This window comes from Sprattus sprattus (genome assembly GCF_963457725.1).
Source record: "Sprattus sprattus genome assembly, chromosome: 3".
In the NCBI taxonomy this organism is placed as follows: domain Eukaryota; kingdom Metazoa; phylum Chordata; class Actinopteri; order Clupeiformes; family Clupeidae; genus Sprattus; species Sprattus sprattus.
In genome coordinates, this window is record NC_137922.1 from 26294785 (window position 1) to 26322428 (window position 27644).

Below are 27644 nucleotides of genomic sequence, written 5' to 3' on the forward strand. Positions count from 1 at the left end.
TACCTGGAGAGTCAGTTTCTCTCTCTTCAACACACACTCTCTCGCATACACACACACACACACAAACACACACACAGCAGGGTAGACCAGATGTTGCAGTCTGAACACCCATATGGGCACTCTGAAATCAAAGAAAAAACAAAAACACATGGTTAAGATTCTGTGAAATTGTGAGTTTCATGTGTACTGGTGGGAACAAACAAAGGACTGGGGAGGCAAAAGATAGATGGATACTTTATTAATCCCGAGGGAAATTTAGGTAAAAAAATCGAAAATTCTAATTTATTTCTACTTATTTTCTATTTGAAACAAACACTAGCTCACGCAAATACCTACGAAAAGATGAACTGTATAAATGATTGTGCCTCTTTCTTCAATAAACTCAACAGGGGCCTGTGCCATAGCAGAGTGCAGAGGCATTCATGTAGCGCAGAAAGCACTCTACCGGCTACACTGGCATGTTTATCGTTATCCCAACTCTAAACTAACACGTGTCAGACCTCAAGGTTGTGCCTGTGTGGTTAACAATTTGGGGGGAGGCAGGCAGCAGCCGATCCGTCAAACAAGGCTGACGTGTCTGTTTTCAGATTCAGTCATTTTTCTAATTATGACCTAGTTGCATATTGCTTAAAGTTACAAACAACCGTTCACTTGGAAATTCCAAGTTACTTTTATTACTTTTATAAATGGAGTAGTTTGGGACTTAATTCAAAGATGTTACCCTGTCTGCCGAATATGACACTGATTGTCAGCATTCCAACTCTTTGCCCTTTACAAACTTTTCAGCTAAATACGTATAGCCTACATTAGACGAGATAACTATGCATCCACAAACCAAATTCTATTGTGAAACAACTAACACAGAATAACTTACAACTTCCAGCCGACAGAAATGAGATGAGAACAGTTCTCATTTGGCAGCATATGGTAGGTTTTTACCTCTGTCGTACCTGTCTTCCAGTAGTACCGGTGACCGCGCGCTGTGAAGCCAGCTGCAGCCCGTGCCGTGGATTCGTAGGTACGAGGTGGTTTCAGTCGAGTCTAGGCCGCTATCGAGTTCGATGCAGACGTGGTGTAGTCTTGTCTTATCCTGTTGAATCGCTCTTGTCGGTCGTCCTCGGTGCTTCTGTGCAGAGCTGGCGAGGTGCAACACACTGCTGCTCAAAGAATGTCGACGTGGAGCTGCCAACCGTGCACGCGTACTCGTGGACGCGCATAGCAGAGAGAAAGGCTCCCTTTGGTGCGCAGATGGGGGCTCGCTAGTTCGGTAAAGGTTGAGAGAGCCTGACGTTCTTGTCAGGTACCTGTCAGAATGCGTAGTGGGAAATGTTACCCTCGCCATAAAGGCGCTTGATCAATCTGTGGTTGGCAGGACTGAAGCGGATCCCGTCTGTGGAATCCAGTTTAACGGGATCTGCACCCAATTTTAGAAGTGGTCGACTAACTGTGTGTGAAAAAAAGAGTCACCAAGTCAAACTTTTGACACCAGTTCGACCCAAGTAGCCCACTATTGCCTTTTCTTTAAGTAAATTGCTATGTCTGATGGTAGTAAGCCTATACGTCTGAATGTCTAGGCAATTTATCGCAGATGAAAATAATCATGAGGTCGCCAGGAAATAAACTCATAAAAATTATAGGCCTAGCATTTGGGCAACAGATTGTTTCAAGAAAAGTATGCGTAGAGACCGCCTTAGCCCGCTTAACTTGCTGCAATATAGCCAAACTATCATTTAAAAACCCCTAGTTGCTTCATCGGTGCTCATTGTGCAACAGAGGCAATTAATGAGACTTCACAGTTCAAACTTTTACTATCTGTTGGTTGATGGGTTCCAGAGCACCCGCCGCAGAGGAACCAAAGACACTCCAAGGCTCCAACTAAAAGCTGAGCGGGAATATGGCAGGAACGGCCAACTATAATTTTTCCAGTCTCCTGCAAATCTAAAACTTTTAGGCCAAATGTTGGTTGTATGACAAAGTGTTCTTATCAAGTCGAGTTTCCATCTATCAATTAAAAAGGTCGAACCTACCCTAAAGTTTAAGTTAAAACAATTAATATAGCATATTATGAAGAAACCGTGTGATAGGATAAAATCCCAATATTTTAGACAGTGACAGCTGTGTTATATTTCTTTAACTTGCCTCCACACCATAGGCCAACGTCATCACCGTGGCCAATGTCTGTTCTAGTACGTACCAGCAGAAGGCGCTGTTTGTCTATGACGTGACCTATTTTATCATGGCAGAAGCCAAAGCAACCTAACACAAGGCTGAGACATTTTCTATTTTGGGAACGAGAATAGAAAGAGATCTTTCCGCTGATGTGTACTTTTAATAATGGTAGGCACTTTCCATTTACATATACAACAGGAGGGGAATCATAGCAAGTGAAAAACAAACAAAGAATTACATCTGTTTAAATCCAAGCATTTTTACAACAAGAAAGCGCTATGGTTGTCTTTGTGGGATTTCAGTGTATGGCATTCCAGGCAGGAGAAGAACAAGGAGGAGGTGGTTGCAGGAGTAGAGGAAGGAGGAGGAGGAGGAGGAGGCGGCGGCTGGAAAGGTTGTGGATATTTCGGAGCATTGGGAGGCAGGCCAGGCCTCACAGGAGGGAGGGGCCTTTAGAATGGCGCGAGGAGGCTGCCGATTGGTCGGCCTCTTCAAAGAAGGTCTGCTCGATGCGTTTGCAGAAGGACAGCAGGTTGCTGAAGCCCTTGACACGCTCCGCCAACGCGTCACTGGTCAACCGAGTGGTCAAGATGGTGAAGATGTGACCAAACACCAGAGCGTCTAACTCAGTGGGCCTAGAAGACAGAGACAAACGATCAATACCCATCAATAACCATTAATACCAATCAATACCATTAATAACAAAAGGGCTTCTGGGCCTGATATGGAGTGCGTCATATATCAGAGAGTGTGTGTGTGTGTGTGTGTGTGTGTGTGTGTCCTTATATGTTTATATCTGTATGTGGGAAGACATGTGTCTTACTGTTTATTGAAGAAGTAGAGCTGAGTACCGAGTCTCTGTGAAAGTGCCTGACAACACTGATTCACATCCTCGTAAACCTAAACAAAACGCCAACACACACCTCACATCACACACAGATCAACTGACCCTCAACATGGCATGAGCCATCAAAAAAAATTACTTCGAAGCCATTGGGGAAAAAATACCATTAAACAAATAATACTGTAACATCAAAGCATTTAAGTTTTGGTTCTGCATAATATTACACACATTATATTACCCAATGACCTAATTGAACTGAACAAGTTCTGCATTATATTACACACATAATAAAAACTCAATGAACTGAATTGAACTGAACTGAAATGAACTGAACCAGTATGACCTGGTTGTACTCAACTGAAAGTATGAAATAAAATCACAGCAATAAAGTCGTACGTTTTGATTCAGCAGTTCAGTGCCAACATAAAATGAATATCACCTGATGAACTAAATTGAAATTAACTGAACTGGAATGGTCTGAGTTTAATTGAGCTGAATACGTATTAAACTGGTAGTATAGGAGCTGAATGCATATTGAACTGATAGTTTAGGAGCTGAATGCATATTGAACTGGTAGTATAGGAGCTGAATGCGTATTGAACTGGTAGTTTAGGAGCTGAATGCGTATTGAACTGGTAGTTAAGGAGCTGAATGCGTATTGAACTGGTAGTTTAGGAGATGAATGCATATTGAACTGGTACTATATGAGATGAATGCATATTGAACTGGTACTATTTGAGATGAATGCATATTGAACTGGTACTATATGAGATGAATGCATATTGAACTGGTACTATATGAGAGGAATGCATACTGAACTGGTACTATATGAGCTGAATGCGTATTGAACTGGTAGTTTAGGAGCTGAATGCGTATTGAACTGGTAGTATAGAGCTGAATGCGAATTGAACTGGTAGTTTAGGAGCTGAATGCGTATTGAACTGGTAGTATGGAGCTGAATGCGAATTGAACTGGTAGTTTAGGAGCTGAATGCGTATTGAAATGGTAGTATGGAGCTGAATGCGAATTGAACTGGTAGTTTAGGAGCTGAATGAGTATTGAACTGGCACTATATGAGATGAATGCATATTGAACTGGTACTACATGAGCTGAATGCGTATTGAACTGGTAGTTTAGGAGCTGAATGCGTATTGAACTGGTAGTATAGAGCTGAATGCGAATTGAACTGGTAGTTTAGGAGCTGAATGCGTATTGAACTGGTAGTATGGAGCTGAATGCGAATTGAACTGGTAGTTTAGGAGCTGAATGCGTATTGAAATGGTAGTTTAGGAGCTGAATGCGTATTGAACTGGCAGTTTAGGAGCTGTGACTCTGCTCCAGGCTCTTCCCTGCCCTGCGTATTGAACTGGTGTGTGTGTGTGTGTGTCTGTGAAGACTGACCTGCTCCAGACTCTTTCCTGCCCAGCCGATGGCGTTCATCTTCCGGCGCACCTCCCACTGTTTCTGATAGGCCAGTATGTGGCTCAGAGGCCAGGAGTATGGACTGCTGTACCGTGGCCGAGAAATCTGACACAGACAGACAGACAGACAGACACACACGCACACACAAACACACACACACGGAGTGAATGAACAATAAGATCTGCTGTACAGATGATGGGAGTGCTTTATGTGTGCACGGTGACCTGACAGTTACCTCTCCTGCAGTTGAGTCGTCGCACCATTGGATGTAAAGCTAAGAAAGGAGCGCAAACACAAGCATGTTCAGGCGTGGGTCAGGTCAGTCTTCACTCACACACTCACTCAACCACACACACACACACACACACACGTGGGTCTGTGGTCTTAGAGTCAAACAGAAACAGCTGACAAATAATGCTTTTGAGTTTGAAAGCATCTTTGAATACACCTCAGACTCGTTCACATTTCGTAGCCAGAGCAGGTTCAGTTATAACAGTGTTTCTTACCTCAGCAGTGAGAAGCATGTTGTTCACCAGCTCCATATAAGCCTTCATCTCAGCTCTCTGGACGTCATCCAGCCCGTCACTCAAGGAGTGGCCCTACAGAAAGAGAGAGAGAGAGAGAGAGAGAGAGAGAAAGAACAAAAGAAAGAAAGAGAGAGGGAGCAAGACAAACAACAGTCTCAGTAAGAGTTGTTAGTTAGGATTTTTTGTTTGGGAGAGGAGAGGAGAGGGTAGGAGGAGAGGAGAGGAGAGGAGAAGAGAGGATGGGAGGGGAGAGGATGAGAGGAGTCAGTGGAAGCTAACAGATCGGATCAGATGAACACAAACATGTGGTCAGATAAACACAAACGTGTGGTCTTACCTTAGCTTTGGTAAACTGGACAATGGGCCCCAGCTCAGACACAACCTGGTTTCCCACGTGGATGAAGGGGACCTTACCTACAGGAGGAACAGGACAGGAGAGCACAGCGCATGAGGGAGGACATGCTAGAGAGGTGCTCAGGCTTTCCTCATAACAGTTTATGGACCTTTGGATTATTAGAGGGCAGCACACACAGACACAATTGTGTCTTAGAGCACAGAGATAGTCATGTGTGCGGCCATCAGAGAACCTTCAGGCAAGTGTGAGAGTTTGAGTGTATGTATGCAGGAGAGAGAGAGAGAGAGAGAGAGAGAGAGAAAGAAAGAAAAAAAAAAAAGAAGATTAAAGCATACAGAGAGCAATTTTAGTTAGTTCTCTGCGGTGCTAACCTGATGGGGACATGAACTCTGCGTTTGCGCGACAGGACACCCTCACAGGCAGCGCACACATCTTCAGGTAGGCCTAAGACAGAAACACACACTCATCAGAGCGCACATCTTCAGGTAGGCCTAAGACAGAAACACACACTCATCAGAGCGCACATCTTCAGGTAGGCCTAAGACAGAAACACACACTCATCAGAGCGACATCTTCAGGTAGGCCTTACACAGAAACACACAGATCTAATCAGAGCGCAGCGACTGTATGTAAAAACAAAAAACACATTACAATGCAAATCACTGACATCCTTCCAGTTAGTGAGAGAACTCCATCCTACCTGGACAGCCAGAGAAGAGGCGTTGTCTGAGAGAAGAATCTGTTCATCTGCAAAACAAGCATAGAGCCATCACCTACCTTACAAATATTTACAATTCAAACTCCCTCATTCTCAGACTTTCACAACTATGTGTTCTAACTTCTTACTGTCGTGTATCTACTATGAAGTATTATACTCCGAAAACAGGTTCTTTGGAATCTGCCGCTTTTTATTGCTAACACAGTAAAAAGGAACAAAGCTTATCACATGTATATCTCAGTGCTGTTCAACTGGTGGTGAGGAAGTAAGAGGGCGCTCCAGGATCGCGCGCAAGCATTTATACACACAGGTCAGAGGTCATGGTAAACACATTAATACCAAACTAGAAAATGCATTTCCTGAAGGAAATACCAGTGCATGAAATGCAAAGGTTAAGAAAGGAAGAAGAAAAGAAAGAAGAGTGAAAGAAGGAAAGAAGAAAGGAAAGAAGAGTGTAAGAAGGAAAGAAGAGTGAAGAAAGGAAAGAAAAGTGGAAGAAGGAAAGAAGAGTGGATGAAGGAAAAAAGAAAGGCAAGAAGAGTGGAAGAAGGAAAGACAAAAGGAAAGAAGAGTGAAGAAAGGAGAGAAGAGTGGAAGAGGGAAAGAAGAAAGGAAAGAAGAGTGAAAGAAGGAAAGAAGAAAAGAAAGAAGAGTGAAGAAAGGAAAGAAGAGTGGAAGAAGGAAAGAAGAAAAGAAAGAAGAGTGAAATAATGAAAGAAGAAAGGAAAGAAGAGTGAAGGAAGGAAAGAAGAGTGGAAGAAGGAAATAAGGAAAGAAAGAAGAGTGAAAGAAGGAAAGAAGAAAGGAAAGAAGAGTGTAAGAAGGAAAGAAGAGTGAAGAAAGGAAAGAAAAGTGGAAGAAGGAAAGAAGAGTGGATGAAGGAAAAAAGAAAGGCAAGAAGAGTGGAAGAAGGAAAGAAAAATGGAAGAAGAAAATAAGAAAGGAAAGAAGAGTGGAAGAAGGAAAGAAGAGTGAACAAGAGTGGCTCTGGATGAAGAGATAAAGAGAGAGTGAAAATATTGAAAAAAGGAGATAAAAATGGAGTGAAGAAGAGAGATTGAGTGTGAGAGAAAGTTGACAGAGAGAAAGATGGAGAGATGGAGAGAAAAACAAATAGAGAATGGATTGTGTCTTAATGTTCCTAGTTACAGTTAAATTGAGAGGGACAGAGAGAGAAGAGGTTCTTTGGATTTGGCACAGGTGTCAGTGAAGCATACTAAGGCAGAAGGCAGTAACTTCTATGTTAAAGCTCAGTGGTATGATAACAATGGAATAATGACCCTATTAATTAATCAGTAGTAATACTATTTCATTTATCACAATTACCAATACAATGATTATCACACACACACACACACACACACACACACACACACACCATTGAATTATCACATTAAGCACATAAAACAATGAACTTGAATTGTCACATGAAACACATAAAACATCTATGTCAGTCCATTGGGGTGTGTGTGTGTGTGTGTGTGTGTGTGTGTGTGTGTGTGTGTGTGTGTGTGTGTGTGAGAGAGAGAGAGAGAGAGAACGATAGAGAATGAGGCCCATTTTCCCCCTCCACATGCCCCCGCTCGCCAAGCGAAGTTACCCGATTTAGATGCACCTTTTTCGGACTAGCCACAGGCACTGGGTGGGGGAATAGCCCGATAGCTTAGCATATCTGCCATGCAATTCTAATGGTAATGCTACCTAGCTTGGTATGCTAACTGTCGGTAGCCTATACATCGTGAAATCAACCAAAATACTGATGTCACTGGCTTTAATTTGATAATGGCATGTTAGTAGTACATTTAATATCAGTACATTTGTTTAATTACTGCTGATATTTTACAAATACGTCAAAAACTCATTTTTGACCAAACTTGAAGTTACGGTCTTTTGCCTTAGCACGGCAGAGTAAAGCACAGGTGCAAGCCAGTTTAAAGACCCTATTATGATGTCATAATGGCCCAATGTAAGTCAATGGGAGAAATTTATATTCGTTTTTCTTTAATATCTTAAAAAGTATAAAGTTTAGAAAAGTGAAAAATACATAGCATAAGTGTCGTTTACAAGACCTACGCGACAAAGTTTGAATGAAGTTTCTACGTTAAGTGGTTCGGGCTGAATTAATCGCAGAAAAAGGTAACAAGAACTAGAAAATGCATTTCCTGAAGGAAATACCAGTGCATGAAATGCAAAAGTTAGGAAAGGAAGAAGAAAAGAAAGAAGAGTGAAAGAAGGAAAGAAGAAAGGAAAGAAGAGTGGAAGAAGGAAAGAAGAAAGGATAGAAGAGTGAAGAAAGGAGAGAAGAGAGGATGAAGGAAAGAAGAGTGAAAGAAGGAAAGAAGAAAAGAAAGAAGAGTGAAGAAAGGAAAGAAGAGTGGAAGAAGAAAAGAAAGAAGAGTGAAGAAAGGAAAGAAGAGTGAAAGAAGGAAATAATAGTTGAAGAAGGAAAGAAGAAAAGGAAAGAAGAGTGAAAGAAGGAAAGAAGAAAGGAGAGTGAAGAAAGGAAAGAAAAGTGAAAGAAGGAAATAAGAGTGGAAGAAGGAAAGAAGAGAGTGAAAATATTGAAAAAAGGAGATAAAAATGGAGTGAAGAAGAGAGATTGAGTGTGAGAGAAAGTAGACTGCCTCAATCCCTCTGATAGAGAGAAAGATGGAGAGATGGAGAGAAAAAAAGTAGAGAATGGAAGGTGTCTTAATGTTCCTAGTTACAGTTAAATTGAGAGGGACAGAGAAGAGGTTCCTTGGTTTGGCGCAGGTGTCAGTGAAGCACAGTTGCAAGCCAGTTTAAAGACCCTATTAGGATGTCATAATGGCCCAATGTAAGTCAATGGGAAAATTTAGATTCGTTTTTATTTAATATCTTAAAAAGTATAACGTTTAGAAAAGTGAAAAATACATAGCATAAGTGTCCTTTACAAGACCTACGCGACAAAGTTTGAATGAAGTTTCTACGTTAAGCGGTTCGGGCTGAATTAATCTCAGAAAAAGGTAACAAGAATAAGAAGAAGAAGAAGAAGAAGCCTAGGAATAACAATACAGGGCATTTCATGCACTGTAATAAGAAGAAGAAGAAGAAGAAGAAGAAGAAGAAGCCTAGGAATAACAATACAGGGCATTTCATGCACTGTAATAAAACAATAATTCATTCGTATGTGTATCTCCATACACTACACTTACCACCGAGCGGCTGGTACAGCGTTGCGTTCTCAGGCCAGGGCTCTGCAGCTGTGTGAAGCAGGAATGCGTTAGCGAGTATGTATGTATAGTTACATAGCGTGGCATCACACACATAGCGTGACTACAGCTGTGAATCGTAGGCTATACTGGGGAAGAAAAAGACTGCGGGGCAATGATCTATAGGTCCTACTGTAGGGCCATGCTATTACACACATCTAGGACGGCTTTGCCTTAGAGGATTTAGGTTATGCTAGATTCTGGTGCATGACGTTGTGGTATAGGGATATGCAAAGTAGCAGTTATTTTACAGATGCAATGCATAAAACGGCAGAGTAATCCAAACATTTCAGTGGTATTGACCTTGACGTTTTTTTGCTAACGTAACATAAATGAATAAACACTTCAATTTACGTTTAACCTTCAGAAATGTTAAATGTATTAGACGTGGTGATATTGCGCAGCAGTCTGATTAAAGTTCCTGAATAGACTGAACAACTTTGTTATCACGACCGCTTACACCCAGTCAGCTAACGTTACTGTAACGTCCTCTATCCAGTGCTGTCAGACAGCTTCTACTGAATGGGATGGGCTCTGGTCAATGGGAGCAATTACAAACCAGCATAGACACATGTCATGGGGATTAAGAATGCACCATTACTGTAAAGAAAACGACATGGCAATTCCGTTCACTGGCTGTAACTCGATAAACAAAATAGTAGACCTTTAGCTTAATCAACCTTCAGGCCCTGAACTGTCAGTAACTCATCGTAGCTAGCTACCTAGCGATGGCTATCGTGTACTACGGATGCCCGTTCTTAGTAGCCTACGTGTAGCTTTACCTGCCATTTGCGAAACGAAAGCCTCTGCTGCCAGGGACATGATGATGAAGGGTATTCTTAAGCAAGTCAGAAGAACAATTCAAATATATGATACAATGCAAAGTCGTAACAGCTTTGAGCACAAGGGCATGCTCAAAATGCACCTAGCTAGCTATATGCTATGGAATAGCTTCCTCAGGATTACTGCGCATGTGTTCAGAACAGCCAATCGTATTGTGGTAATCCGGTCAAACAGGCTTTACCTTCTGCAGGTCATCACGTCTGGTCTGTGTTGGTTCAGGAAAGTTGTTAACGTTATTCCTAGACAATCCAGGCATATCGTTCGTTTCAAATGAGTTTTATTATCAGTACCAGTAATATGAAATATTTACATAATTTACAATCAGACAGTATTGACAAATTGGAAGGCACAAGGTCGAGGCTAAGTACGACCAATTCTATCATTATGGACATTTATTAAGCCAATGTCTTCATCTGTTGCAGTTTCCAGGGTCTGGAACTTCTCCCACGGATGAGGAGTCTCCTGTCCTGGCATTGTCTGTAGCCACTCCTGGTAGTATCCACGGAAACCATCAATCTTCTCCAAATAGGTATTCTTCGATTTATACTGAAGAGGAAAAAAGGTCAGTTGAGAGGTAAACATAAGAGGAAAACAAAGTAAAGAGAGAGCTTAAATTGAGAAGGCAGATATGCGAACATTAAAATGTACACTGTGGTCAGACTGACCTTGTCGTAGGCAGGAGGATACTGAGCAGCAAACTCCAGCTGTCTAAGAATGACCTCATTCGGGGCAATCTGCTTCTCCTGCATGGATGCAAGGATCTCTTTCAGGTAGACGTAGTCTAGACGTCTGCTTGCTTGTCTGATAAGAGCACTGTATACGTGTGCGTTCGGTGCTATACGACAAGACTGCATAGGAACAAACACAAGATGCATCATATGAGAGAGAGAGAGAGAGAGAGAGATGCTTTGAGAGAACAAAACAATGAAAACGACCTTAGGGGCACACTGTAAGAGTGAATGAATGGTGATTACTGGCTATTTCACTGATTCTTTTTATTCAAAAAATAAAGGCATTACTACGTATGTACTCTTGCTTTGTTTATATTTTTTACTGTTAAAATACAAGTGCTTCATAACAAGCATCACAAAATATGGAACATAAAAATAGCCAGGGCTGCGCTATAAGCCGTTGAATCAAACATCTGTCCTTCTCCTCATCTGTCGCTGGGTCATTGACATGTAAACTAACCAGCAACTGTCAGGAAAAGTGTTCATGTAGGCTTCGTTTAGACCACAGCTGCCATATCTGGGCAGCAGGGACCTCTATGGATCCAAACAAGTTAAGGAATTCATGACACGGACTACATTTCCCAATCATCCCTCACACCCATCATACCTCCATGTCAGAGAGCAGCTGTAGTCCCTCGTGTTTTGTGTTGCAAGCAAGCGCCACGTTACAGAAAGACTGCACGTCTGGAGATACTTTCCTAACAGACATCAGGTCCAGTATGGCCTGAGAACAGAGATGACACAGACAGAAACAAAAACATAAAACAGGGATTGGACAGAGACAGAGAGAGAGACATAAAGACAGAGAAAAGGAGATACAAGAACAGCGAGCTCGTTACAGCTATGATAAGAGGGTTAAAGTACAGATAGATAGATGGATACTTTATTAATCCCGAGGAAAATTTAGGAACATTTCTAATGCAAGCTCCAATGCCATCATGTGGTATAAGTCCACCACTTTGAGCTGCACTCTTTTGCATGAAAGGTGCTGTATAAATAAAATGTTATTATTATTATTATTACTATAACTCCACCACCAGTGAAACAACAGTGACCCAAATGAGTAATAATGGTGTCCATCTGACCTTTGCCCCCTGAAGGTCGCCAGCGTTAGCTGTCCTTCTGATCAGTGTGTTGAAGAAGGGGCGGTCGAGTTTGAGCTGGTTCTCACTGGCTACCGTGAGGAGGCTCTGCACGGCCTGCCGGCCCGGCTCCATGACGTCACCAAGGAGAGTCAGAGTCTTCAAGGAGGGCTGGAGCCCCTGCTCCGCCATGTTGCCAAGGAAACCCTCCATGCTGCCAATCAGTGCCAGCCTATCAGACGCAGTGTTCACCGTTCCCAGGGAAACCACGTCAGAACGTCCTGTGACTGGATCCAGGAGGTTTGGTGGGAGCGTGGGAGGAGCTGATGATGAACCAGGTGAGCAGATGGACGTACTGCTGTCTTGAACCTGAAGAGCAAACTGAGAGTCAGGGGTCCTTGGTATGTTCTGTCTTTGGGCATGTTGTGTGTGTGAGTCCATCTTTTCTGTTCTGTTCTGTTTGAGTTCTTCAGTCGACTTCACGCTCTCTTTGTTGACCTGCTGTGAGCGTGTATCCACAAACAACTGGCTTTCAAAAGCATCAAGGTCCAGGGGCTTGTGGCCAGATCTCTCTTTGGTTTTGGCTCTGCGGTCCCTCTTCCCGGGCCCAAGTGTGAGAGGGGGGTCATTTTTAGTTTTCAAAAGTAACTTAGAGGCCACAGCGACATCTCCAATCCCACAGTCCCTTGCGGCACGCAGTAAAATGTTGTAGTTCTGGGTGTCCGGTTTTATACCCAAGTTCAACATCTGGTGCCAAACCTAAAAAATATGTAATACTGCTGTAAGCACTCAGCCAACTTAATTCAGCCTTATAGGTCATCACATATATTCAGTGTCTGTAGTTTACATAAGTGCATATGCAGTTTATTAGGTTTGAGAGAGTAGATTGTTGGTAATTGGTTTGTCTGTTTCTACAGGTGAGCGATTTATTTACGTTACCTGCAGTGCAAGTCGGAAGCCATCAGTCTTGTCTTTAACACAGCTCATCAGCAGGTAATGAAACGTTTCTTGTGTGATAGGGTGTCCAGTCTCCAGAATATCCTACACACACACACACACACACACACACACACACACACACACACACACACACACACACACACACACACACACACACACACACACAAACACACACACACACACACACACACACACACACACAGAGCGCGAGAGAGGAAAAAAAACATGTATTAGCCCTCCCTCTACAGACAGATACTCATTCATCTTCATTATTCTGTCTACATATGAGGGTAAAACATGGCCTTGGTCAATACCCGAAACACGCGGAAACTGCTTTGGAGGTCAGCGCTGAGAGCCATCGTCTTCAGCAGAGCATGATAGGTAATGGAGTTGAGCTGAATGTTCTTCAGGCGCAGCTCTCGCTCCAGCTTCAGAGCCTGCTCCAGCGCTGAGCGTTGCCATGGCGACTCAGCACAAGCGTTGAAGAGGGCAGTGTATGTGGCATCAGTAGGCTCTAGGCCTCGCTTCTTCATCTGAGTGGGAAATAGAACAAATACATCACAACTACTCTACTCTCACATCCATCACATTAGCAACATCACAGCTAATCTCACATCCATCACATTAGCAACATCACAACTACTCTCACCTCCATCACCTTAGCAACATCACAGCTAATCTCACATCCATCACATTAGCAACATCACAACTACTCTCACATCCATCACATTAGCAACATCACAGCTACTCTCACCTCCATCACATTAGCAACATCACAGCTACTCTCACCTCCATCACATTAGCAACATCACAACTACTCTCACATCCATCACATTAGCAACATCACAACTACTCTCACATCCATCACATTAGCAACATCACAGCTAATCTCACATCCATCACATTAGCAACATCACAGCTAATCTCACATCCATCACATTAGCAACATCACAGCTAATCTCACATCCATCACATTAGCAACATCACAACTACTCTCACATCCATCACATTAGCAACATCACAGCTACTCTCACATCCATCACCTTAGCAACATCACAACTACTCTCACCTCCATCACCTTAGCAACATCACAACAACTCTCACATCCATCACCTTAGCAACATCACAACTACTCTCACATCCATCACCTTAGCAACATCACAACTACTCTCACATCCATCACATTAGCAACATCACAACTTCTCTCACATCACATCCATCACATTAGCAACATCATTGTCATGTGTTATGTTAACACACACTACATTGCACACTGCACATTCACACTCCTGCCCTGCATTATGCATTTGACCTACTAATTTACTTTTTTATACACATTTTTTTAATATATTGTATCCTATAATACTGTGTTTTATCTGAAGTACTTCTATCATGTGAAGTGCTTAGTGTGTTTTTATGTTTTATGTTATGTGTAGTACCAATTGTATGTATGTTCACTGTATGCACCTCTACACCAGAGCAAATTCCAGGTAGGTGTAAACCTACTTGGCAATAAATACTATTCTGATTCTGATTCTGATCATAACAGCAGTTGGTCGAGAGGACTAGCCGGTGTGCATTTCCGTTTCAGAGCAGACAGCGGAGGACGTGAGAATATCCTACATCATGAAAGAGCTTGAAGGCTTTCTTGATGTATCCAACCCGGCCACAGCCTCCCATCAGGATCGTGTAGTTGTACTCCTCGGGCTGAAGTCTTTCTCCTTGCAGCATCTCCGTCTCAAACATGCGCAGCGCTTCAGGCAGCTATACAAGACAGCAGGAGGAATGAAAAGGTCAACTTGAACACTCTGTTTCTGCCAAATGGATAGGCCTTAATGGCTCCAGAGAAAAACTGAGCATTCTACCTACAGACACACTGAAACAGCTGACAACTACTTTACCTGGTCCTGCTTGATTAGCTTCTTGAACTGAAGAAAATACCAGTATGGTGTGTTTCTCCGTCCCGTCCTAGATTTAAATTTAAGCCGCTGCTTTACTTCCTCTCCCTCATTGTACTGCAGGTCCAAGTACTGGGGTGAGGACTTGTTGAATCTCGTTCTGTTGGCGTACTCGGGCGCGTACTCACCAAAAGCACGAGAGGGCTCAGTGTCGCGCTCAGGGCTCGTAGAGGACACGCTCGCATCGGTTCCATGCCGCGACTTTCGACGGAACGTTGGCTGTACTGATTCGGCAAACTGTCTCCGTTGTTCGTCTGTTTGTTTGAACTGTACTGGACATGTAGTACCCAAACACAATGAATTAGATCTAGGCACTGATCGCAATGGGGTTGTGACACTGAACCTGAATACAGAGAAGTGCCTAACATTGTGGTTCGCGATGCTAAATCCTGCCCTAACAAACGGATGGGATAAAAACCTAAACATTGTGAAGGACGTACTGTACAATTATAATATTAAATCACACACAGAACCCATTTCAGCTTGTAAACACTGCAGACAACTAAAGTCAACGCTACTCGTGGGGACAGATGCTTTCCCTGACCTCAACATGATGCATGTCAAGACATACCGAATCAATTACTGATTCACACATAATGTCATCGGTTATAACTTCCGACGTCTTTCTTTCTTGTGGTACGAGAATGTCTCGTGTTAAAACACCAATTTGCACACCCTACCATATAAAATGGTATACTCTCTGTAAATATGATATATGTTTACGCACTGACAAACAACGTTCTGCAATCTATTGCTTTTTGTAAGCTTCCGGAAAATAGACGTCATCTTCCGGGGAGGAAATCTCGTCAAATGTAGAGTCTCTGCTTTTGAAGGAAAACTGTATAGAGAGTGCGCTAGGAAGGACTGGCATTGGTGAACTCGTGTGGATCTGAATTGAACAAAGGGTAGCTGAATTTGTGATGTGTTAATCTCAGATGTTTTTTAGATGTGAATTAGCGTCATTTTAAGATTGTATATAGACTTCTGAAGGTATAGTAGGGAGCTAACGAACGCCTTCTGATAATGTTAGCGAGCCAGCCGTCTACCAACATAGTGTATCGTTAGTTGTTGATGCCTGACAACTCACTGTAACGTAAGCTAGTAGTGAACTGGTACAGTGAAGTTGGCTGGCAATTGATCTAAAACGTGGTGTTGCCAGTCTTTGCAGAGATATAATTAGCGGAGGCAAAGTGATTGAATCAGCTGTTACTATTGTTAGCTATGACGTTTTCAATTGTTTGCTAGGTTAAGTGGCTTGCCCTAACTTGCTAATACTCGACATTGACCCCGTCCTGTATCTCATTGTTCAGGTTGATTGTGTGTTCCTTAACAGAAGCGCATGCGTTGTTATAAGCATATTCGTATTTTCAGGTGAGGATTTCACTCTGTTTCTCCTGGACAAAGAAGTGGTCTTCAGAGGCAGGATAGGTGTTTAGCAATGGGAGCTGTTCTGTCACGATGGAAGGTACTAGTTCATTCTTGTGTTGAGACTAAATGGTGTGAACTTTCAGCATTCATGGTGTGCCTCAGTTGTGAAATATATATGCACAATATGACGACACTAACACTTACATATCCTTATCAGGCAAAGCCTTCCACGGTGGAGGTCTTAGAAAACCTGGACAAGGTAGGCATTTCAAAATGGCATTTCACCAAAGCTGCCTGTCTTTGTAACTCTTTCTTCCCCTGACCCACTCAGACTGTCTTTCCTACATATTCATTATGTATTTATCAATCTTATTCCCTCTGACTCTTTCTGTCTCTGTGGGACTGACAGGTGCACATGTCTGTCTGTGAAGAATTTTGGCTGACCTTAAAGGGCCTTCTTTAGTCACTCACTGAGAGCTCTGGCTCTACACCTTCAGAGCAGGGCTGCCTTTCCAACTGCCTTTCCAACTGCCATCTGTAGTGCTGACTCATATCGGATGTGGGCCAGAACCTCCTGTGTCTCGTTACCAAAGGTCCTCTGATCGCTTAAGCCACCTGCGGTTACTAGTTCACAGCATTATTGATTTTCTATCTGTGATGAGCAGAGTTCACTCTTACCTGACTATTTCTCAGCATAAAGAACTACGGTCACCAATCATTTGTGACGGATGCCTTAATGCCGCCACCACAGTGTTCTATTCGTGGCTTTATACAAAACATTGTGCTCTTTACATGCAAGTCTAGTATCCTCTGTGGCAGTGCTGCATGGAGTGTTACTGTGGCATTCATATGTACATATGCATGGCCTGCCTGCCTGCCTGCCTGCCTGCCTGTCTGCTGTTGCAGGATATTAAGGACCTGGAGGAGTTCCGGGCGAAAGAACCCACACACACACACACACACACACACACACACCCTAACAACACATTACCAGTGACACACACACACACACACACACACACACACACACACACACACACCTGTCTTCTGTGTTGCAGGATATTAAGGACCTGGAGGAGTTCACACACACACACACACACACACACACACACACACACACCTCAAAACACATTACCAGTGACACACACACACACACACACACCTGTCTTTTGTGTTGCAGGATATTAAGGACCTGGAGGAGTACACACACACACACACACACACCTCACAACACATTACCAGTGACACACACACACAGACCTGTCTGTCTTCTGTGTTGCAGGATATTAAGGACCTGGAGGAGTTCCGGGCGAAGAACCAACGTCTGCAGAAGCTCTGGGTGGGGCGCCTGCTCTTCTACTCGTCGGTGCTCTACCTGTTCGTCTGCTTCTGCGTGTACTTCTGCTACATGCCCGACGAGTGGGGCGCTCGTATCGTCATGGCACTGCCGTTGCTGGCCTTCCCCATGCTGTGAGTATGCCGTGTGCGTGTGCGAGTGCGTGTGCGTGTGCGTGTGCGCGTGCGCGTGGTGTATACTATATACCCTATGTCTCTGTCTTATTCCAATGGCTGATATATTTTTCAGTCCCTGACAAAACTTAGGACTCCTTCAAGGAGTTCTGTACTTGTTTCTCAATCGGTATGAATCAATCAGTCAATCAATAGATCGTTGTGGATCAATCAGTCAATCAATAGATTGATATAGATCTATCAGTCAATCAATAGACAGTTATGAATCTTGTGAATATGGAGCTAGGAACTGGGCTAGATGTTTTTGCATTCATTGCAGACATTGTTGACACTTGGAAGACATTCATTCTTTTCTTGGTAATTTCATAAATTAAACTTGAATGCTGTGTTTTCTTCCCACTCTAGAGTGTGGTTTGTGAGGAAACTCCTGATCTTCCTGTTTTCCAAGCGAACAGAGAGAAACAGTGAGTCCTTTTCCTTAAAAATCTCATGTCTATCCTTGATAAGATTCTCAGTCCCTTAAAAGCACTTTAAGAAGCACCTGAAATAGCAATAATAATAATAATAATAATAATAATAATCAAGTCTTCTGTGCTTCTTTCTTCCAGATGACAAACTAGAAGACTTGAAAGTAGAGAAGAAGAAGATCGTAAGTGACTGTCTCTCCCAGCACACTCTCCGTTTGTGTGTGTGTGTGTGTGTGTGTGTGTGTGTGTCCAAGCACACTCTCCATGGTTGCTTTTGCTTTAACCTGCAGCTAAAAGTAGCCCTTTGTCTGATGCTGCTACCTTGAGCTCATCCTCATGATGCCCTACTTCTGTTAGCCGTGAACTCCCTCATCTCTCCCTCGCTCTACCTCATCTCTCTCTTTCTCTTTCTCTCTCTCTCTCCTCTCTCCTCTTCTCTCTCTCTCTCTCTCTCATCTCTACCTCACTCACTCCATCGCCATACCTCACTCACTCTGTGACCTCATTTTAGTGAGGTATGGCCAGGCTGACTTAGCAAACCACAGGACACACACACACACACAGACATATGCATTCATACATGATAACATACACTTCTGGTCTTTGTAAATGTGTATGTGTACTGTATATAGATATATGTGACTCTTAAGCCAACCTTTGAATAAGTATATATATTATATAGAGAAGTGTATTTCTTATTGTATATGAATGTTCAGATTTTATTTCCTGTTGTTCAGTTGGAAGAGGTTATGGAGAACGAGACTTACAAAAATGCCAAACTGATCTTGGAGAGATTTGATCCAGACTCCAAGAAGAAAATGGTGAGTTGGCTCGGTTCAAAACTTTGGGGAGACTTTCAATATGAAGGACGGCTGAGAAATAAGTCCCTGTTTAGTAATAAGTCCCTGTTTAGTAATAAGTCCCTGTTTAATAATAAGTCCCGGTTTAATAATAAGTCCCGGTTTGTTGTGTGAAATCGCTCTGTTTGACCTCCTCAGGAGGCAGAATCCACTCCCTCAGGATCTCATATGACGCCCAGACCAGGTCAGTGGCCACGTAGGGCAGTTGGTCCAGACATTTTGCCAGTCATCATTTCATCAATATCAAAAATTCATTGCTTTTTACTTGGTCATACTTAACATCTCTCTCTCTCATCCCCTCCTCCTTCTCCAGATCTTCGTCGGCGTATTGTTCCCATGGGGACGCCAGTGCCCGGGCAACCGCCAGGCCCACACCCGGGTGCCACGCCTGCGGGGACGCCCATGATGCCCCGCGCTGCCCCAGGTGGGCCCCCAGAGACGGGCGCGAGTGCTGCCACCCCCCTGCACACCCCCATGAGGAGGAGCCCCACCCCCTACAGTCCACACATGGGGCCAGGTTAGCCTCCCGCTCACGCAGGGCAGCCCCTCACACGGCCACCAGGGGGCCAGGTTAGCCTCCCGCTCACGCAGGGCAGCCCCTCACACGGCCACCAGGGGGCCAGGTTAGCCTCCCGCTCACGCAGGGCAGCCCCTCACACGGCCACCAGGGGGCCAGGTTAGCCTCCCGCTCTCGCAGGGCAGCCCCTCACACGGCCACCAGGGGGCCAGGTTAGCCTCCCGCTCACGCAGGGCAGCCCCTCACACGGACACTAGGGGGCACTGCCAGTGGTGCGGTGCCAGGGCTCAGAAGCTCTGCCACGCCCATTCAGCAGCTCCACCACACCCACTCAGAAGCTCCGCCACGCCCACGCAGCAGCTATGCCACGCCCACTCAGCAGCTCTGCCACGCCCACTGTCTCAAACCGCTGCTCCTAAATTTGCCATTATGTCAGGAAGCAGCACTTCTACTAGTGATAGTCAGTGGCCCATCTCACCATCAATACTAGTGATAGTCAGTGGATATGGATCAATGGAGAGTCAAGATCATTACTAGTGATAGTCAATGGCCCGTCTCACTATCACTTCTAGTGATAGTCAATGACCATCCAGGAAGGTGCACTTCTACTAGTGATGGTCAATGGCAGGTTCCTGTTCCTGATCTGTTCTCCAAATCTGCCATTGCAATCGTCACTGGGGTTGATCAGTTGTTTAGTTCTGCCATTGCACACGTCACTTCTAATGCTGTTACCTCAGCCCCTCACTATAACAGACCTCCCTGTACCAAACAGTTCAGTTCTGAAACGTGGTGGTAGTCATTAGGAGTAACAGATTATTAAATACCAACAACAAGTATTGGTGTTACTGGCAGTATTCAGTCCCCTTCCCCCTAACTGACACAGAGGTATCTGACTCTCAGTGAAGTTTAGCAGCGTATGGATCATGTGGTGGGGTGAAAAGGCCTCTCTTTGTCACACACATGTAGGCATGGGACTTAGTCCACCAAGCCGCTTATACGGGATCTGATGCATTCTTGTGAAGCGTAACACACTAGATATCCCACTGCTGAAGGCAGGAGCTGAGTTGAGTCTCTCCAGAAAGACTTTACGTTTCAGGCTCTCTTAAAAGGTCCCCCTTTTCAGTAGACTCAAAGGCAGTCTCGCAAGCCACTACTGTCTCTGTGATTATGTGTGTCAGTGTGTGTGTGACAGTCTGTGTCTGTGTGGGTGTGTCTGTGATTATGGTTGTGTGTGTGTGTGTGTGTGTGTGTGTCTCTCTGTGATTATGGTTGTGTGTGTGTCTCTGTGTGTGTGTCGGTGTCTCTGTGATTTTATGTGTGTGTGTGTGTGTGTGTGGTGTGTGTGTGTGTGTGTGTGTGTGTGTGTGTCTCTGTGTCTCTGTGATTATCGTTGTGTATGTATGTGTGTGTGGAATGGTTTTGATGAGGCATGAAGTGGCAGTCCTTTCATTCTGTTTAAATAGTGTTTAATAGAGATGTGTGTGCGTGTGTGTGTGTGTCTGCATGTGTGTGTGCTTGTGCATGACAGTTGGCCAACAGCCCCCGGGTCCTCAGTTGGTACGTCCCGTTCTGCCCAGGGAGAGGGGGCCAGTGGACCGTGTCATTGAGTACCTGGTGGGAGACGGACCTCAGAACAGGTGGGCATTTCACACATTTACTCTGTGGTTTACCAGGACAGGAAGACTGTCGTATACTTCAGGCGTATACTTACTCATGACTGTTGTATACTTCAGGCGTGTAAGGCACACAAATGAAACAGCACTGGTCAGACACCGAACAGCATCTGGGTTCTAAGTCGTGTCTTAATATAATTTTCCTCCTCCCCCTTAAAGGAGTGTGTTCTTAATATTGGATGATGTTTCTCTGAAGCAGTGAAATACTAATAATGATGTGATCTAATTCGACCTCAATGTCAGACTCCTGTATCAAGCTCAAGTGTTTTTCCCTGGGTGGTTTAACAGCTTGTTTCTAACCCATCATTCCTTTGCACCCGTCTGCTCTTGTCTGTCTCCCCTCCCCTACTCTCCTCTCCCTGACTCCTCTCATTCCGCTCCTCCTCAGATATGCTCTCATCTGCCAGCAGTGTTTCTCCCATAATGGCATGGCCCTCAAGGAGGAGTATGAGTTTATCGGTGAGACCCATTCGGCCCATAACGCGCGCACACACACACACACACACACACACACAGACACACACACAGACACAGGCGAAATGGTCATCAGTTTCATTCATTTTTATCTACTATTTTCTAGGCAGTCTGCAGATATGTATGGCACACAGACACATTGTAATGCTAACTTCTGCTCTGTTCCTGTGTCTTGTTGAAGTACATAAACTCTCTCACACACACACACACACACACACACACAGGCGACATGCTCATCAGTTTCATTCACTTTGATCTACTATTCTCTAGGCAGTCTGCAGATATGTACGCCACACAGACACATTGTAATGCTAACTTCTGCTCTGTTCCTTTGTGTTGTTGAAGGACAAACTCTCACACACACACACACACAGGCACACACACACACACACACAGGCACACAGGCACACAGGCACACAGGCACACAGGCACACAGGCACACAGGCACACAGGCACACAGGCACAAACAGCTTACACATGTTTTGCCTCTCATCTATCTCCTGTAGAATTGCACAAACACACTCTCACGTACAGACATACTCACTCACTCACTCCTGCAGTGAACCACACACTCAGATACATGCACACTGGCATCATCCTTAACATGCCTCTCAAACTAACACAAAGCTGCACATCATGTTGCGGGTGGAGATGAGTGACATGGTTATAATGGTATTATTACACACACACACACACACACACACACACACACACACACACACACACACACACACACACACACACACACACAGGCGACATGCTCATCAGTTTCATTCACTTTGATCTACTATATTCTAGGCAGTCTGCAGATATGTACGCCACACGGGACATTGTAATGCTAACTTCTGCTCTGTTCCTTTGTGTTACTGAAGGACAAACTCTCTCACAGACACACAGACACACAGACACACAGACACACAGACACACAGACACACAGACACACAGACACACAGACACACAGACACACAGACACACAGACACACAGACACACAGACTCAAACATCTTACACATGTTTTGCCTCTCATCTATCTCCTGTAGAATTGCACAAACACACTCTCACGTACAGACATACACTCACTCACTCACTCCTGCAGTGAAACACACACTCAGATACATGCACACTGGCATCATCCTTAACATGCCTCTCAAACTAACACAAAGCTGCACATCATGTTGCGGGTGGAGATGAGTGACATGGTTATAATGGTATTATATAATCTATAATGTAAATATGTTTATAATGCTACATTAGTCTCTGGGTGGAGATGAGTGATATGTTTCTGTCTCCTCCAGCATACAGGTGTGCCTATTGCTACTTCCTGAACCCAGCACGCAAGACCCGCCCCCAGGCGCCCCGACTCCCAGAGTTCAGCTTCGAGAGACGCCTGCGCTCGGGCTCTCCTGCCCCAGAATCCTCGGAGGCGCGCGACAGCGCAGAGGACAGCGACGCGGGCACAGGTGGGCATCTTGCTGAAGGTGGCACCTGGGCCATGTCGGCTGTGGCATCACTTAGACACAGGAAGCTAGTTCTTGTGTTCACGTCAAGATATTACAGGTTCTCTCAACTCACTGGGCCCTTTCGCTGTGCTGTAGACGCACAGTCATACAATAAATAAACAGATTAGTAAACAGATTAGATTAGTGATCTGGGCATAACAATGGTGTGCAGTTCCAGTGGCCACTCTGAGCTTGGATTCTGTCACCATGGTCATTCATTCATTCATTCATTCATTCATTCATCTGTGATCATTCATCCCTCTGTACCTCATGGGACCTCTAAACATCATCATTTTAAATGTTGTCATTTTCACTAGCTTTCTGTTTGTCCTTAAGTTGTAGTTTATTTGTTGTATGTGTGTTAATCTACACTTGAGAGCATGTCCCCTTCTCTGTTCCAGAGGGTCAAGAAAGAGAAACGGTACTGTGTTGATGTGTGTGTGCTTTTGTGTGTGTGTTGTAGAGATGATAGGAGGTACAGGAGGTGTTGCGTCTTCAGCTGCTGCTCCATGGAGTAAAGTACACAGTTTCAGCAGAGCCCCAAACACAGGTCTCCTGGAACACACACACACACACACACACACACACATACTGTACTTACAGGTACACTCATGCACACCACAATTAGACACCCTTTCAAATATAGTTGACCACACACTCACACCTACATGCATACCAAACACGAAGGATACATTACTTCTTTTTTCCTTTATTTAAGCATTGTTTGATCAAAACAAATTCCTTTCCTTTTCACCTACATCTTAATTAAGTAACCTCTTTCACAATACAGTTTTCATTCACTGTTAAATGTACAATCATATTTCCCCCAGAAATCAGTCCTGACATTCGTCCTTTCCTGAATGAGTTGTGTGTGTGTGTGTTTATGCTGTTTGAGCTTCCATGGCTGAAGAGTGTTTATGTTGTGTGTTGACAAGGTTAACATTGAGCTGGTTTTGTCTCTGTCTGGTGTCGGAGTGACATGTAGTCTCCATTAATCATACTGTTTACCAAAGACCCCAACCAGTACATTGGTTCCCAAATGTTGTCAATCAGTCCTTTTCTTTTTTTTTTCTGTGAAACATAACTGAATTCATAAACTCTCAAAAAAAATGAGCAGTGCTGCATGCTTGACTGGAAATAAGACCTGATGATCTATTCCCGTTTCCACAAACATATGCACAAAGATGCTCCAAGTGCCATATGCTTGCGTAATTTAAAAGGTCCTGGCAGTTTGGCTTTGGGTAATTGTTTCCTGCTAATCAGATTGGGTGTGCTTGTTATTATTGTATAATCTGGTGTGGAATGGCTACCTGATCACTGACTACGTTTGTGACTCACACAGACTGCCCTCTCCGCAGTCCTGACCCTATCATACACTTCAGCAGGGACGTGCACAGGAATTTTGAAGGGCAGTTGCTCTGCCCTGGGGAAAAAAGGGGCAACATTTTTTTGTCACAGCTGCTGCCACGCCCCCGTCATCTGATCACAAATGTTGCCAATATAATTTTAAACTCTCACTAACCGCCGCTGCCACGCCCCCGTCATCTGATCGCAAATTTTGCCAATATCATTTTAAACTCACTAACCGTTGCTGCCACCCCCCCAGTCCCCTGATCGCAAATATATATATTTCCTTCGGAGGGGCAACTTCAGGTGAGGAGGGCAAACTGGCAGTTGCCCGAGCAACCTTAGCCCACTCCTGTGCACGTCCCTGCACTTCAGTAGCACGGGTGACTGGGAGACCCACCTCTGTGTTTGGAACTAAAGAGACGTTTTGTTTTACAGGAGAGCCAGAGGTCCAAATGCCCTCCGACCAGCACGATACGGATGAGGCGCCGTCCACTCAGGAAGTGATGGAGGAAGAGGAGGAGTCAGACGTTCCACTCTCACGACGTAGCCCCTCCCCCACGCCACAGGAAGACAGTGAAGGGGGTGGGCCAAGGAGCAGGAGGCAGGAAGAGGAGGAGTCAGAGTGATGTCAGTTGATTGGGTTTTTAAAAATCATGGCAGTCATTTTCTCAGATGGACGTGTGTGCGCTCTGGCAGATTATTTTACAGATAAGGTTATTTTACAGATAAGATTTGTTGATGTGGTAAAAGACGACAGGGTTTTACTCCTTTTGGTTTCCTCATGTTTACATAATTATTTGAAGTTTCCTTTCACTTGCACTGCATAGGCCTGGGACTAGCATGGGATTGGCCTAGTTTAAGTTTAAGCCAATAAGGCTCTTAGTACTTTGGGTGATCAAAAAAAGCCAGTTTGCACTGTTTGTTTGTTTTTCAATCAATGAGTATTTGCCAATGTTGTTATGGTTTGCCATCATATTTATTTATTAGGAAAGTGTTTTATTTTAAATTGTTCACAATTCTCAAATTGCTCTGCCTCTGTTTAAAATGGAGTTTTCGTGCCTTTTTTTCTGAGCAGGAACATGTTCGGTCAGTTATTGAGACAGTAAGAGATATTATTACATTCATTACAGAGTTAGAAAACTCTAGACCACTCATGTATTAGTGCAGCAGAACTCAACATGCATCTTTTAAGACTTGCAGCTCCATATGTGTGATGATTGACAGTCTGTGTTTCTGATTTGTTTCACGCCTATGACAGTTCTATCTGTTTTAAAAGAACCGATTTTAGCTTTTAAGTGCAGGATGCTGTCACTACTTGTTTCTACAGTGCTTCTGTCCAGTGTTATTTTAGAAAATATGCACTATAATGATGTGATAAGTTATTAATTTGGCTTTGCGCTGTGGTATGCGGTCGTACTGGTGGTTTGCAACGTTTCGCATTCTGGATGCCACATGTTGACATGCCAGCGTTTTCTGAGTGTTTATGCATGGCATTGCACAGTAAATGGCCAATAAACTTTTTAACTTCACAAAAGTATGTGTTGTGATTAACAGTCTCTCAAAGCATAATTTAATTCAGTTCAGTTGGTGGAGCAGAATGCTAACAAGACAAACATCGATTCCTGGTAAACGTACACCGGTCTGTATGTCCACTGCTTTAGTTAAAAACCTTTGATGAGAATTAATAAACATAAACAAGGACGTTACATGAACCCTGTAGGCTGATCAGTGCAGTCTTACAGTTCCTCATGTGACTGTCCGTGACGTGGCTTTATGAACTCAGATTACTGTGTGATGAACATGGAAGGACAACTGGTCTGCTACAATGTCAGATGGCACGTGAAATACTCTCCACTTCGGTAAATGGTCACAGCAGCTGCTGATTCATAGAGGAAATGGGAGAGATTTCAATCACAAATGTCCTATATGACTGAAAAGTATTAAAATGGAAATGATGATACTTCGACAGTATAGACCGTGGTCATATCTAAGGGACATCACGCACAGTCATTTGGTTACAGTATTTCAGTTAATGTACACCTGTGCACTATTGTAATATGACAGCGCCCCCTACAGGACATTAGATACAACTCATGGAGAAAATCTTGATGGGACAAGTCTATAGTTTGTACCACAGACCAGACTGCTCGCACCGTCCAAATAATGTCAATATTAATTCATAATTTATTTACAAGCATCGACATTTGTATATCTGTTTATTGTACCTTGTTAGAATAACTCAAGAAGAAATGTTGTTTCTTACCAGCCCTTGTACAGTATATTTGCCGTCTGCACAGGCTGAAACTCTCACATTGTTCAGATCACTATTATTTATATACTATTATTACTACTATTTTATACATACAACCAACTGCACATATTTTGTCTACACTGTACATACAACCCTTGTATATAGACCTACACTAACCTTCCCAACTCTGTCCACTTCACCTCTTTGTATAACATAGGCTATTTAATATATATTAATATTTAATATATAGAATCTGTATGTACGTGTGTCTTCACTGTCAATAACACTACTTTAAGATACAGTATAGCACTTTTGCTGTAGTAGTCTATAACGTAACTGCACTTATCAGTTAGCCTACTAAATAATACTATTATTATTCTGATTTGATTATAACGGCACTTCATTGACTTTATACCTGTTCTCTAGCAAATGACAATAAAGTTGAATGTTATCTAATCGAATGTTTTGTTACCTCTGGCAGAGTAACCAAGAAGCTATCTAAAGATACATTCGGGAATTTTTTGGTTTCGCGAAAGGTTGTTGATAGTTTTTTTCTTAACAACCAATGCTCCTTCCGTGCTCCTGAGGCACCCTTTTGGCTTTGATTGTTTATGGCTCGGTCCGAACCACTGTTTGTTCCCCATTTAAAGAGCCAGGAGGACTGTGTATTCTACGAACACCGGTGTTTTTAGCGCACTGAACGGAAAGCTAGAGGACCTTGAGAAGTAATTAGATGAATTTTACAAATAAAAGTAAATGGTATTAGAACAGTGGACTGTGGCTTTAAATTGGGACAAGTGTTAGAGGCCGCCGTTTGCTTTAAATAAACTTTTAGAGGAATGACCTTCACTTGCGTCGATGCCATCATCCGGGA

General features: G+C 43.6%; 3 protein-coding genes across 6 annotated transcripts; 1 reads left to right on the forward strand and 2 right to left on the reverse strand.

Annotated features, from left to right (window-relative positions):
- Positions 1-2309: 2309 nt before the first annotated feature.
- On the reverse strand, positions 2310-10213 carry mtx2 (metaxin 2). The gene is made up of 10 exons (XM_080834183.1): positions 10051-10213; positions 9212-9259; positions 6018-6064; positions 5689-5761; positions 5300-5376; positions 4942-5034; positions 4671-4709; positions 4415-4540; positions 2993-3069; positions 2310-2804 (listed from the first exon to the last, which is right to left on the reverse strand). Exons 1-10 carry the CDS (start codon positions 10088-10090, stop codon positions 2603-2605), a joined length of 822 nt encoding a protein of 273 aa, XP_080690309.1. The 5' UTR covers positions 10091-10213; the 3' UTR covers positions 2310-2602.
- A 179-nt stretch (positions 10214-10392) lies between these two features.
- Positions 10393-15368, reverse strand: ptcd1 (pentatricopeptide repeat domain 1). The gene is made up of 8 exons (XM_080834189.1): positions 14786-15368; positions 14508-14648; positions 13199-13417; positions 12864-12965; positions 11928-12683; positions 11450-11566; positions 10777-10959; positions 10393-10657 (listed from the first exon to the last, which is right to left on the reverse strand). Exons 1-8 carry the CDS (start codon positions 15266-15268, stop codon positions 10472-10474), a joined length of 2187 nt encoding a protein of 728 aa, XP_080690315.1. The 5' UTR covers positions 15269-15368; the 3' UTR covers positions 10393-10471.
- Positions 15369-15661: 293 nt separating this feature from the next.
- Positions 15662-26038, forward strand: lnpk (lunapark, ER junction formation factor). Of its 4 annotated transcripts, none has more exons than XM_080835107.1 (14): positions 15662-15747; positions 16214-16307; positions 16428-16469; positions 17493-17680; positions 18086-18144; positions 18289-18329; positions 18885-18968; positions 19146-19191; positions 19321-19524; positions 21053-21161; positions 21586-21656; positions 22966-23130; positions 23571-23590; positions 24955-26038. In XM_080835107.1, the coding sequence occupies exons 2-14, from the start codon at positions 16281-16283 to the stop codon at positions 25021-25023; spliced, it is 1125 nt and encodes a 374-aa protein (XP_080691233.1). In that variant the 5' UTR covers positions 15662-15747; positions 16214-16280; the 3' UTR covers positions 25024-26038. The 4 variants fall into 4 exon arrangements, with proteins under 4 accessions (XP_080691233.1, XP_080691230.1, XP_080691232.1 ...); XM_080835104.1 differs by lacking the exon at positions 23571-23590 and adding an exon at positions 23633-23719; XM_080835106.1 differs by lacking the exon at positions 23571-23590 and adding an exon at positions 23633-23719 and having other exon boundaries at positions 19321-19431.
- The last annotated feature ends 1606 nt before the right edge of the window (positions 26039-27644 follow it).

What these genes read in the sequence shown, in the direction of transcription:
- mtx2 (XM_080834183.1), bottom strand. Translation starts at nt 10,090, where the DNA reads ATGTCCCTGGCAGCAGAGGCTTTCGTTTCGCAAATGGCAG. An exon ending in AGAGTTCATGTCCCCATCAG is followed by an intron (nt 5,377 to 5,688) that starts GTTAGCACCGCA and finishes TTCCTCCTGTAG; the next exon opens with GTAAGGTCCCCTTCATCCAC. An exon ending in CAGGAAAGAGTCTGGAGCAG is followed by an intron (nt 3,070 to 4,414) that starts GTCAGTCTTCAC and finishes CGTTTTGTTTAG; the next exon opens with GTTTACGAGGATGTGAATCA.
- ptcd1 (XM_080834189.1), bottom strand. Translation starts at nt 15,268, where the DNA reads ATGTTTAGGTTTTTATCCCATCCGTTTGTTAGGGCAGGATTTAGCATC. An exon ending in GCGACCTTCAGGGGGCAAAG is followed by an intron (nt 11,567 to 11,927) that starts GTCAGATGGACA and finishes CTCTGTTCTCAG; the next exon opens with GCCATACTGGACCTGATGTC. An exon ending in AGCTGCTCTCTGACATGGAG is followed by an intron (nt 10,960 to 11,449) that starts GTATGATGGGTG and finishes GTTCCTATGCAG; the next exon opens with TCTTGTCGTATAGCACCGAA.
- lnpk (XM_080835104.1), top strand. Translation starts at nt 16,281, where the DNA reads ATGGGAGCTGTTCTGTCACGATGGAAG. An exon ending in CAAGCGAACAGAGAGAAACA is followed by an intron (nt 18,145 to 18,288) that starts GTGAGTCCTTTT and finishes TCTTTCTTCCAG; the next exon opens with ATGACAAACTAGAAGACTTG. An exon ending in GGAGACGGACCTCAGAACAG is followed by an intron (nt 21,162 to 21,585) that starts GTGGGCATTTCA and finishes GCTCCTCCTCAG; the next exon opens with ATATGCTCTCATCTGCCAGC.